The sequence below is a fragment of the Eubalaena glacialis genome, chromosome 20, assembly GCF_028564815.1.
Source record: "Eubalaena glacialis isolate mEubGla1 chromosome 20, mEubGla1.1.hap2.+ XY, whole genome shotgun sequence".
Lineage (NCBI taxonomy): Eukaryota > Metazoa > Chordata > Mammalia > Artiodactyla > Balaenidae > Eubalaena > Eubalaena glacialis.
Window position 1 is genome coordinate 35,680,238 of NC_083735.1, and position 13,107 is coordinate 35,693,344.

The 13,107-nt window shown below is 42.7% G+C and overlaps 1 protein-coding gene across 2 annotated transcripts in view; it reads left to right on the forward strand.

Moving 5' to 3' along the window:
- Positions 1-13,107, forward strand: part of SH2D4A (SH2 domain containing 4A) — a 71,050-nt gene that overhangs the window by 30,624 nt on the left and 27,319 nt on the right. For both annotated transcript variants that reach the window (XR_009698830.1, XM_061177607.1), the window contains exons 5-7: positions 4,766-4,846; positions 11,126-11,237; positions 12,381-12,582. Coding sequence is in view for 1 of the 2 variants with exons in the window: in XM_061177607.1 (XP_061033590.1) it covers positions 4,766-4,846; positions 11,126-11,237; positions 12,381-12,582 (395 nt within the window). In the remaining variant the exon portion in view is untranslated. The remainder of the gene's footprint in view (positions 1-4,765; positions 4,847-11,125; positions 11,238-12,380; positions 12,583-13,107) is intronic.

A 13,107-nucleotide genomic window follows, 5' to 3' on the forward strand; every position in this document is an offset into this window, starting at 1 on the left:
CTGGTTAGCAAAGTGTGGGGACAGGCCATCGATTTTTGGAGAATTTAAATTAAGTCTCTCTTATTAGTGTTAAAACTAGACTGAATATCTTTTAATGATTGAGAACGTGTTCATGAATATATAGTGTGTTCATTCATTCACCAAATACTTATTGAGGCCCTACTAAGTGCCCAGTCACTGTTCTCTTTGCTGAGGCTCCAGGTATCGTGAATTAATTAAGCTGACGTGATCTTTGCCCTCACAGAGGTTACTACTCTGACCATCAGTCTGTTAAGGAATACCATGGATTTAAGAGGTGTAAGATCAGGATGAGCCAATACTTAACCTAGCAGTTTGTTTTCAGATGTAAACTCTTGATTTTAGCCCCTTAATTCAGCGGTCCCCAACCTTTTTGGCACCAGGGACCGGTTTCATGGAAGACAATTTTCCACGGATGGGGGGTGGATGGGGGATGGCTCAGGCGGTAACGTGAGCGATGGGGAGCGATGGGGAGCGGCAAATGAAGCTTCGCTCGCTCCCCCGCTGCTCACCTCCTGCTGTGTGGCCCGATTCCTAACAGGCCAGGGACCGTTAGCAGTCTGCAACCTGCGGTTTGGGGACCCCTGCCCTAATTCATCATTTTCTTCTTCACCATTAAAATATAAGCGCTAAAAATGTTCTGTTCACTGGAGCTTTCTTGTTTATTCCAAAGGCTCTTGACGTTTGTTTGATTGTATAGTCCTACTTTTAAACAGAGTGAATATTAGGTTGGAAGCCAGAATGAACCATTTTTCAAACCAGTTTAAAAAGTGAATATAATTAGAATAATTCTCACATGACACATAGTCTCTGGAGGAAATACAGTTTGTAACCATATAATATTGATGTTGCTGGCAGCGTCTTTTGTTTACCCATTGCTTATATAGATTTGAATGGCCATACTTCTAAGTTTAATGGTAATTTATATATACTTATAAAATCCTTTGGTCATTGTGGAGGGGCTCCACTCCCAGGTCTCCTTGGTCCACATTGATTGGAGAGGACCATTCTGACTTGGTGTCTGCAGGAAGTCCACTAGCTTGTGATGTCATTGGCTTCCAAGTTTTCTCTCTATTGTTTTGGAGCTTTTGCATAAATATTCTATGGCAGTTTTCGTTTTTAAATAAAACAAATATGAAGAAGATACAATAGCTTTAACTCTGCCCATAGGACTTCAGCAGCTGCAGAAGTCTCTGTAATGCAGCAGGTGGGAGGGGACTGCCGTGGCTTCTGTGCACGAGAGCAGACAGATGTTCTCTCCGGGACACCCCACAGAAGGAGCAGGGCAAGGGTTTCAGCCCCTGCTTCCCTACCTATGAACAGGTCGCCTTACCTTTTTGGTAAAGGGATAATACCTGCTTTGATACCCTTATGGTGTTGATATGAAGGTCAAATGGGGCATGGACTTGAAAGTTCTTTGTAAGAAAAAATTATGCAGGGAAGTGGGTAGTTTTCCAACCTTCCTTGTGTTGCAAATTGGAATAGTTAAAGAGTCTATTCCCTGGAACCCAGCGTCATACGGAAGCTTCAGAGAGGGCCCAGCACCCTCTTCAGGACGCCTCTTCATCCTTGAGCTGGGGATGCTCAGAGTGCTATTCCTGAGGCTGTCTCCTTCTGGTATTGACATCGTGAATCATCACTTTTGAGCCATGGATCTGGCTGTTTTTTAGTAAAGGAGATCTAGCTTACACTGCTTTCAGTCTGTTCCATTGTACATGGTGTGCTTTGTGGATTCGTAAGCATGTAAGTGTATCTGAATGAACTGCTCTACGCAAGTCTTGATTAACTTCTTCATATTATTTTAACATTTTGGAATAAGAGCGAATCTTTGCTCACCCTTAAAATGAGAATTTTTATAAATGCGGTTCTCAGTACGTGTGAATAGTTTTAGAGTTGACAATATGTTTTAGACACATGGAAGGATTTGAATAGAAGTACTGATCTCTGGGGTGGTTGTTAAATTAATCAGTTGTTTATGCTAAATCTTATCTACTCAAGAACCAACTTGTGAGCTTTGATGTACTAAAAACAAAACCTAAACCTTCAGACAAGGAAAGGCTGTCAACTCTGAGTGGCACCGGTAGGCGGTGCTGACGGTCACAGAGGTCCCTTCAGTCCCCGGCACCAAGTCCTGAAAATTTTCTTGTTCCTGCATCTGTGCTTAGATTTGAGCTCTTTTAAAAATATTGATGACCCTGTAATATCTGACAAGTGAAGAAGCAGTGAGCATGTTGAAAGTGCTAGTGAGAAAGGGCACATGATGATGATGGAAAAAATCCAGATTGTAATTTCTTAAAAAGCAAGTGGTGAGAAAACACTTTTGTGTGTATACATGAGATCGATAGTTCCATTGAAGGAATACTTCTAAGGGACAAAGAATAACTTGTACAGTGTGTTGAAGGTGTTATGTCCAAGCAGAGGACGGTAATTGGCAAGTGATGGGGGAAAATGCTTGACAAAATAGACCACACTTTGGGATATATGACTTAGAAGAGCAACGTCAGATATCTATTAGCCTGACGCTAATTCAGGAAACAACTAAGAGTTTGTTCAAGAGCTGATCGTGGTGGAGGTGCTGCTGATGAAACCTTGGTCCAAAGCTCTGCTAGGGCAAAAGCCCAGGTCCCTCTGAAACACATGAGTGGAGAAGCGGGGGCTGCAGCACTGTCTACAGCACCTGAGGAGGTATCAGTGGAGCACAGTCACCTGCCTCCTAATTTTCAGCACAGAAGAAACATCCTTTTTGCCAAATGATGCCCCACATATCTTATATCATTGAGGGAAGGGAGAGTGAGCCTGTTTTTAAAGTTCACAGTTCTTATAGTGGCAATGTATTCAGAGACCACAAGCCTGAGCCCTTCAAAGCCATCTCGGACTTTTGAACAGACAGACTTATACAAAAGCTGTTGGAAGAGTTCTCATCTGTTCATCAGTAGAGGAACTGGTTATCGTCCTATTCTGCTTTAGATGCAGGGCAGCTACATATCCTTTTATAATATCAGAATAAGGAAAAAATGAGACAGAATATGGCAAGTAGCAATTGTGAAACCTATAGGATTCATTACTTTGCCAAGTAATAGGTATAAGAAATCTTTTGACCTGCAACTCATTTCCCTATCATGACAATATTGATATAGTGGAAAAAGCATGAACTCTGGCACAGGCTGGCTGTGTGATCCCAGAAAGCTGCACAACTCCTCTGAGATTCAGTTCCTTCACCTGAGGATGGGCGTTATGTTGCCCCTCCTTCAGCGATGTTATGGGCAGTGAAGATAATAGTTACTAAGGCCCTGATGCAGAGCCTGGGCAGGACAGGCTCCAGTGACGCTCAGCCATCAGGGAAATCAGCATCGACTGTACTCCCGTGATCAGTAAATGACCTCAGCAGAGAGCTGGAGTCCAGGGCCGCCAGCGATTGCCAGCTTTATCAGCTAAGATAGAATAGACCAAACAGGCAATGGTCAAAACATCATGGAAGTTCATCTTTCTCCCTTGTAACGTCCAGGATGGGTGTTCTGGTCCAGGAAGGCTCAGGTCTACACAGCCATTCAGGGACTCAGGCTTTGGAGGCTCTGCTGTTTTTCTAGTAGCATGACTGCTGTCACCATTCCAGCCCAAAGAAGGGGGAAATGGCCTGGAGACAGATGTGAAGGAGGTTTTAAGGGCCCGGATAGAAGTGGCCAATACCAGTTATCACCTGCATTATTTTGGAGATAATTATTCACATGGGCACCAAACTGCAGGGGCAGGATTGAGGTAGCCATGATGGTTCGTTTCATGGCATAGAAGTGACCCTAAAGTACCCCCTGTGCTCCACACTGAATCTTGGTACTGACCTTTGGCTGAAACTTTGCAGGCAATTTCTCATCTATGCCAGGATCCAGGAAGGAGTCCTCAGGCACGAGGCTCATGAGTCGTGGTACCGTAGGTTGAGGGTGGCTAATATCGGCCACACAGGTCACATGGCTGCCATGCTGGCCTTGGCCCAGACTGCACTCAGGCCAGGGACCGGGTGACGGGGGCCGGTGTAACTGACCTGGTCTTACGAGGCGCCCGTGTGCTGTGCCAGCTCAGTCACAGAGCCAGAGGGGTTGGCAGGTGGCCCACAAGGATGGTCCCAGGGAATCCAGGCAGCAGAACTGGGAACCCCATTGGCAGGAGCTGGCTCCTAGGAAATCCATCTAGAGCAGCAGAAGCCTAGATCCGGAACTGGGAAGTGGGGGAAGCAGGGGGAGAGGGGGGATGTGAGCGGGCAGGGAGGGTGGGCAGGGCTCCCAGGCACTGGGTGTTCCAGGTATGTCTCCAGCCCTAGAATGGGAGAGAGGTGAATGCAGTTAAGTGGCCAAAACTAAGGCGTTTCTCTGGTCCGACCTAAAACACGGGATGGGGTAGAGCAGGGATTAAGAGAGAAAGAAGGGAATTGAGATTAAGGAGTAGTGTTGATGTCTTAAAGTCATCCCAGGGACCTTGGGGCCAGCTGGGAGCAAGACATGAGCAAACCACCAGCTCCTGGCTGCTGGACAGTGATTCATCTCTAACCCTACTGAGTGCAGAGGCTGGGGCTTCATATACCCGCTCCCTCAGTCAGGATAGGCTCAGGAGCTCACTTGCTGGTGGGAAAGGGGTGGATCCAGTTGGGGCGGGCAGCATTTGGGAACATTGACATGAGGGAAGCATTAACAGATTATCTTCTGGAATTGCACTGCAGCTCTAAATGGCATAAAAATGTGTTTCATTTAATTTTCAGTTGCCCTCCAGTTCCTCAAGAAATGTTCACCAAATGTTGGCAGATTCTATCAGTCGTATGAAGGAATATGGATTTCACCAGGTAAAAGACTTACCTTCCGTCTCAGGGGCTAAGTGCAGAGCCAGTTCCACTAATGTTTCACAAATTGTTTTATTAGCCTCATGCAGAAATGAAATTAAGCAGCAGACTGTGAACTCTATCTTTGAGAAGCTTGTGAGCACAGCTGTGCATCTTTACCTGTTTTTCTGGAGAGTCTTGAGTATCATGGAAAGGGTGTGCCAGGACGTATCTGCTCGTCAGGACATATCGGACTCCTCCCTGAAGATCTGACGCCAGATTGCGTCCTGGACAGAGGCAAACGCTGGGGAGACTGATTTCAGAGAGATAGACGAAGCATGAAACTTGGCGGAAATCGTGAATTCACATTAGGTTCCCTAGGTGTTCACTCTTTCTCGAGCCTGTCCCTTTGCGCTGAGCAACTGCTTGGGTCACTGTGCCCACGGTGCCCGCAGGGTCTCCAGGCGCTCAGGTCTCCGGGTCCATCCGGACAGACACCTCTCTGCTCCCTCCGTCCTACTGCCTTGTTACCATATATGCGGCTCAGGATAACTGAGGCAGAGACTGGTAACCCTGTAGGGTTTGGCCCACAGATGGTCTGAAAAAGTGGAGCGAGAGATGAGGCTGTAAAATGAAGGTTCTGGGGGCCACAGGCTGGGATGGAGGCTGTGAGGAGGCGGCTGGGTGGTGACCCAGGCCCGGACTCCTCTGCAGGGCCACGTGTGAGCTGGAGAGATCGCACGTTGAGGCTTCAGTCGTGGGGAGGTCTGGAGCTGTGGGCCTGGTGTGCAGACGCGGATGTAATACATGCCTCTTTATAAAACAGCAGCAATAGCCCCTAAAGGAACTCCCCAGTGACACTGCCCTGATTACATTATGTCATTTTAAATGAGGGCAGGTGAGGAAGAAAGGACAGAAGATCTGCGTGTGCGTTCAGACGACCTATGTTGAGTTCCTCCTGCGTGCCAGGCTCTGCTGTGGGCACTAGAGACACAGTGAACCAAACAGATAAAGTCCCTGCCCTCGGAAAGCTTCTACTCCTGATGGGAGACAGATGATACATCTGTGTGTGAAGTCAGGTCCTAAGAGCTCTGCAGGAAAATCACGCAGGATAAGGGAGCTGAGGAACGCAGGGAGGGTGGGAGTTGGTTTTTATAGAGGTGGCCAGAGAAGTTGACATTGGAGCAGAGACCTGAAGAATGAGGGCGGGGTGATGGGGATGGCTGGGGAAGTGTGTTCCAGACAGAGGGAACGGCACGTAGGAGGGCACAGAGGCAAGAGCTCTTGGACACGGTGGAGGAACGACACAGAAGTCAGTAATGAGACAGAGTGAGGGGCTGATGAGGGAGCTGGTGGGAATATTTGCGTCAGCAGCCCGGGACGAGCGGCTTTGTGTCAGGGACCTTTGACAGCTCCATCTGCCCATCTGTGGCTCCACACCCCGGCCCCTGGGCGTCTGGACCAGCGTCCAGGCTCAGCCCTGCTGCCCCTCCACTCCCTGGCCTTCATCCTGGACCTGTGTGCTTCAGCAGAACACTTCTAAAGAAGAAATGATGGTTTTCTAAACAGAGAAAGTAAAGATCAACTTGTAAAGACTTTTCTAAAAGTGAATTTTATGGAGGAATCCTTCGAGAAACTAGGGACAAGTTCTTGAGTGGTCTAGCTGCTTTGAATAAAACCAGCGGCCAGGGTCAGCTCTCATCTGCTATTACTCTGTGAAACATTAATTTTGTCTCCTTTCTCACTGTGCCCATACATAATGACACTGTGGATGAAAAGGGAGTGAGACTTACTAAACACAGCTCTCTCAGACACTGGAGTATCACCTCAGCAGCCAACTACTGCCCCAATTATTGTTTACTTAATATATTTCTTAAAGTAGACTCACTTTGTAAACTTCTTGCTTTTCCTAAGCAACAGTATCCTTAGCATAACAGTATGCTATGATAGCATAGTTTAATATTGTAGCTATATTTTTCTAATTATTTAAAATCATTTAAAAATATGTGTGTGGAAGACAAACAAAGCTCCCTTTGAATTTTTTTCTGTTTGAGCTTAGAAATTTCTACCAGCACTTTTGATGTATTTCAGGCTTGCCAACCGCTTCAATAAGGCAATGGCAAATTTTAAGTCATTTCAAACACCAAAAGCTGTTCTTTGGTTTTTATAATATTGACTAAAGAAGGGGGGCTTAGCTCTAAGCAGGAAAAGAATGTAAGGAAGAAAGTGAAAACAGTCAAACCACAAAAGTTTCGTTGCATCTGAGGTGAAGTGCATAATATGAATTATCACCATCTCCTGTGTTAACTGTGATTTAATGGTGATTGAAACCAGTTTCACAACATCGAGGTACATATTTTCCTTGTGGTGAAATAATTTAACCACAAGAAAGTCTTTATCTTTCTATAGGAAAACACAAAAGAAAAAAACCATGATTTCTGTGGTGCAGAGCAAAGCACGGCCAGTCTTTCCCGCCCCTCAGCCTGTTTCATGACTCAGCTGACCAGGCTTTTTCTTGCCGCACCAAGTTGTAAATTCATTTTTCTCATGAACACTCAGAAGATTGTCCTCAAAGAAACAAAGGAATTTTTAAGTGATTTGGTGTGTTAGTTTTCTCTTTGGTTAAAAACGAATTCCCTTGAGTGTACTTAAGGCTACAGAACTGTACATGTCAAAATGGTTAAGATGGTAAACTTAGTGTTATGTATATTTTACCACAATTTTTAAAAACGTTAAAATGGTAATTTTATGTTATATGTATTTTACCAGAGTAAATAATATTGTAAGTCCACTGTACTTCAATAAAAAATTCCCTTTTTAAGGAAGACTCATGTTTCTTATTCTATATTTTTCCTTCTCAAAAAGGATGCTTTTAAAAGATATTTTTGTATATTTTATTTTTTCTTTTCTTTATTGAAGTACAGTTGATTTACAATATTGTGTTAGTTTCAGGTGTACAACAAAGTGATTAAGTTATTTTTTTTCAGATTACATTCCATTATACATTATTATAAGATATTGAGTATAATTCTCTGTGCTATACAGTAAATCCTTGTTGTTTGTCTATTTTATATATAGCAGTTTATATCTGTTAATCCTATACTCCTAATTTGTTCCTCCCTCCCTCCCTCCCTGTCCCATTTGGTAACTATAAATATGCTTTCTATGTCTGTGAGCCTGTTTTTATTTTGTATATAGATTTATTTGTATTACTTTTTAGATTCCACATATATGTGATATCATATAATATTTGTCTGTCTCTGTCGGACTTACTTCACTAATTATGATAATCTCTAGGTCTATCCATGTTGCTGCAAATGGCAATATTTCATTCTTTTTTATGGCTCAGTAATATTCCACTGTGTATAAATATCACATCTTCTTAAGCCAATCGTCTGTTGGTGGGCACTTGGGTTGTTTCCATGTCTTGGCTATTTTAAATCATGCTGCTATGACCATTGGGGTGCATGTATCTTTTTGAATTAGAGTTTTCTCTAGATATATGCCCAGGAGTGGGATTGCTGGATCATATGGTAGCTCTATTTTTAGTTTTTTAAGGAACCTCCATACTGTTCTCCATAGTAGATGCACCAATTTACATTCCCACCAACAGTGTAAGAGGGTTCGCTTTTCTCCACACCCTCTTTAGCATTTATTATTTGTGGACTTTTTGATGATGGCCATTCTGACTGGTGTGAGCTGATAGCTCATTGTGGTTGATTTGCATTTCTCTAATAGCGAAGTTGAACATCTTTTCATGTGCCTGTTGACCATCTGTATGTCTTCTTTAGAAAAACATCTGCTTAGGTGTTCTTCTCCTTTTTTGATTGGGTTGTTTATTTTTTTGATATTGAGTTCTATGAGCTGTCTGTATATTTTGAATATTAACCCTTTGTTGTTTGCATCGTTTGCAAATATTTTCTCCCATTCCATAAGTTGTTTTCTCATTTTGTTGATGGTTTCCTTTACTGTGCAAAAGCCTATACGTTTGGTTAGGTCCCAGTTGTTTATTTTTTGCTTTTATTTCTTTTGCCTTGGGAGACTGACCTAAGAAAACATTGGTACGGGTTATGTCAGAGAATGTTTTGCCTATGTTCTCTTCTAGGCGTTTTGTGGTGTCGTGTCTTATATGTAGGTCTTTAAGCCATTCTGAATTTATTTTTGTGTATGGTTTGAGGGAGTATTCTAATTTCATTGATTTACATGTAGCTGTCCAGCTTTCCCCAACACCACTTGTTGAAGAAGGTGTCTTTTCTCCACTGTACAGTCTTGCCTCCTTTGTCATAGATTAATTGACCATAGGTGCGAGGGTTTATTTCTGGGCTCTCTGTTCTGTTCCATTGATCTATATGTCTGTTTTTGTGCCATTACCATGCAGTTTTGATTACTGTAGCTTTGTAGTATAGTCTGAAGTCTGGGCAGATTTTTGCCTCCAGCTTTGTTCTTTTTCCTCAGGATTGCTTTGGCAATTCTGGGTCTTTTGTAGTTCCATATAAATTTTAGGATTATTTGTTCTAGTTCTGTGAAAAATGTCCTGGGTGTTTTGATAGGGATCACATTAAATCTGTAGATTGCTTTGGGTAGTATGGCCATTTTAACAATATTTATTCTTCCAGTCCAAGAACATAGGATATTTTTCCATTTCTTTGAATCATTTTCAGTTTCCTTTATAAATGTTTTATAGTTCTTGGTGTATAGGTCTTTTACCTCCTTGGTTAAGTTTATTCCTAGGTTTTTGTTTTTGTTTTGACGTGATTTTAAAATCATGTTTAAATGTCATTGTTAGTGTAAAGAAGTGCAACAGGTTTCTGTGTATTAATCTTGTATCCTGCTATCTTGCTGAATTCATTTATTAGTTCTAGTAGTTTTTGTGTTATGACTTTAGGGTTCTCTATATAGAGTATCATGTCATCTGCAAATAGTGGCAGTTTTACCTCTTCCCTTCCAGCTTGGTTACATTTTATTTATTTTTCTTGTCTGGTTGCTGTGGCTAGGACTTCCAATACTATGTTGAATAGAAGTGGTAAGAGTGGGCATCCTTGTCTCCTTCCTTTGGGAAGTCTTTCAGCTTTTCACCATTGACTATGACGTTGACTGTGGGTTTGTTGTAAATAGCCTTCATTATGTTGAGGTATGTTCCCTTTATACCCATATTGATGAGAGTTTCTATCGTGAATGGATGTTGAATTTTGTCACATGCTTTTTCGGCATCTATTGAGGTAATCATGTGATTTTTGTCTTTTCTTTTGTTGATGTGGTGTATCACATTGATTGATTTGCATATGTTGGGCCATCCTTGTGACCCTGGAATGAATCCAACTTGATCATGGTATAGGATCCTTTTTACGTGTTGTTGGATTCAGTGTGCAAATATTTTGTTGAGGAGTTTTGCAGCTATATTCATCAAAGATATTGGCCTGTAAATTTCTTTTTTTGTAGTGTCTTTGGTTTTGGCAGCAGGGTGATGGTGGCTTAATAGAATGAATTTGGGAGTGTTCCCTCTTCCTCAGTCTTTTGGAAGAGTTTGAGAAGGATCAGTATAAGTTCTTCTTTGTATGTTTGGTAGAATTCCCCAGTGAAGCCATTTGGTCCTGGACTTTTGTTTGCAGTGAGTTCTTTTTTAATTACAGATTCTATTTCACTTCTAGTGATCAGTCTGTTCAAATTAGCTGTTTCTTCCTGACTCAGCTTTGGTGGGCTGCATGTTTCTAGAAACGTGTCCGTTTCTTCTAGGTTGTCCAACTTGTTGGCATATAATTGTTCATAGTATTCTCTTATGATTTTTTTATATTTCTGTGGTATCAGTTGTTATTTCTCCTCTTTCATTTCTTATTTTGTTTATTTGGGTACTCTCTCTTTTCTTCTTGGTGAACCTGGCTAGAGGTTTGTTAATTTTGTTTATCTTTTCAAAAAAACCAGCTCTTGGTTTTGTTGATCTTTTCTATTTTTTTTGAGCTCTATTTTATTTATCTGCTCTCTGAGCTTTATTATTTCCTTCTTTCTGTTGACTTTGGATTTTGTTTGTCCTTCTTTTTCTGATTCTTTTAGGTGGTAGGTTAGGTTATTTATTTGAGATTTTTCTTGTTTCTTGAGGAAGGCCTGTAGTGCTATGAACTTCCCTCTTAGAACTGCTTTTGCTGCATTCCATAGATTTTGTAAGGTTGTGTTTTCATTTTCGAGCTTTCTATTCTCTTCCATTCATCTATATGCCCATTTTTGTGCCCATACCATGCCTAGTGCCTGCCTCACTGCAGGAAACTGCCAGAGTCCCTCACCAGTGTTTGTTTTTGGTTTTTTAAACAGAAGAAAGAATCTGTGAAGAAAACACAAGATGAAGAAGTAAAACAAATAGACGAAGAGAGAACCAAGCAGATTTATAAGAGCTGGAAAGAAGATTCGGAGTGGCAGGCCTCTTGTGAGTATCCAGAGGCCTCCATAACAGTGACACTAAGCTAGTTTGTTCACCGAATAAGATGATCCATCTAGGAAGCACTTAGAGTGGTTGTTGAGAGATGTTTTAACACTAAACTATTACTCAAAGGCTACAGAGCCATCTAAACATTGAATAGCAGAAAGGTTCTCATCTAAACATTGAATAGCAGAAAGGTTCTCAATTCATCTTTGTACCATCAAAATTATGATGTATGTATATGATGAAATGGTATTTAGCTATGAAAAAATGTTTTGGAAGACTGTTTAAAGTCCTTGGACTGTGTTTATATCTTTTTAGCTTAGAGAAGAAAAATCATTTTAAAATAGTATGAAAAATATCCCTACTTAAAAATGTCTAAGTATATGAGGGAAAAGAAGTGGCAGGTTAACATATTAACATTAGTTTCCTTGGAGAGGCAGGATTCACGGTTATTTATTGGAATTCTTCTTGTTTTTCTGTATTTTTCTCAGTTTTCAACAGTGAACACCTCTTAACTTTGTAATAAGAAGAACACAGGGTTAACAGGCTGGATGTGTCAGCATCCCTCCCACACCTATGGCTCAACCCTGCCCCCTTCTGAGTTAGCACTGCCCAGAGATTATCCTCCTAGGGAGAGGCCAGTGCAGATGAAGGCAGAGCAGAGGATGTGTGAGGATGCTGGGAGGATTCGGGTTTGAAACAGGGTTAGAGCTTCCATCTGACTTGGACAAAGACACCCTAACTGCCTGGTCATCCCTTGAAGCAACAGGAGGAGAATAGGGGCGGCCGTGTTTGCAGAATGTTGGGAATTCCATCACAATGAACACCATTAAAATGACAATTTTTGTGAAGTGAAAATGTTTACCAGATCCAATCACTTCTATGCAGTGAAATTTTACTGTAATGGAACACTTTAGGCATTTCTGTGAAATCAAACATAACAGATTCTGACCAATAATGTCTGAAGTGCAGATACACTCAGTAAAGCTTATTATTGCATCCTGCATTAGGGTCTTTAATGCTAGGCATTGCTGGTGCCTGTTCATTGTTACCAGAGTCCGTTCTGTTCACCGTTTGTGGTGCTGATTCTTCTAAACATCTCCGTGGGCTCATGAGGGCCTTTCTCAAACCCCACTGTTTTTCTAGTGCGAAAATCCAAGGCAGCTGATGAGAGGAGGCGCTCCCTGGCCAAACAGGCGCGGGAGGACTACAAGAGGCTGTCCCAGAGGGGGAGAGGCGGCGAGGGGCCACAGAGCCCCCCCGGTGGCCCCCAGAAACCCCGGAGGCCCCCCCTTCCACCCAAGCCTCAGTTCCTGAGCCCTGTGGGACACCCCTGCAGACCTCTCAGGTAAGAAGCCATGCAGGTGGCTTTAAGCATAAGTGGTGAAATGGCCGATTAAAATAGATGAATTGTGTGGCCGCTGTGGGTCGAGAGCCTGCCAGTGCCACTCAATCTGGCCCCACTTCTGAGTCTGTGATGCTGAGACACCTGGGCAGCCCTTCATCTCCCCTCATCTGTAAAATCCCCACTGTGGGTACCAATAACATAGCCAGGAACTTCGGGAAGATGCACAGCGAGGTCCTGTGCCCCCAGCCCAGCTCACCCCCACCTGGTGACAGCCAGTGAGGGGAGGGGGGACAACTGGGGGGTCATCACAGTAGGAACCCAGGCTTGCACGCCTTCACATCATGAGCAGAGCTACGTTTCCACTGCTCAGGATTAAAGATTTGATGATAATTCTCATTCTGGGATATACAGCCAAGCTCATAGATTGAGAATTTGGAAATGTTTCTTTTCTTTTTTTTTTAATATCTTTATTGGAGTATAATTGCTTTACAATGTTGTGTTAGTTTCTGCTGTACAACAAAGGGA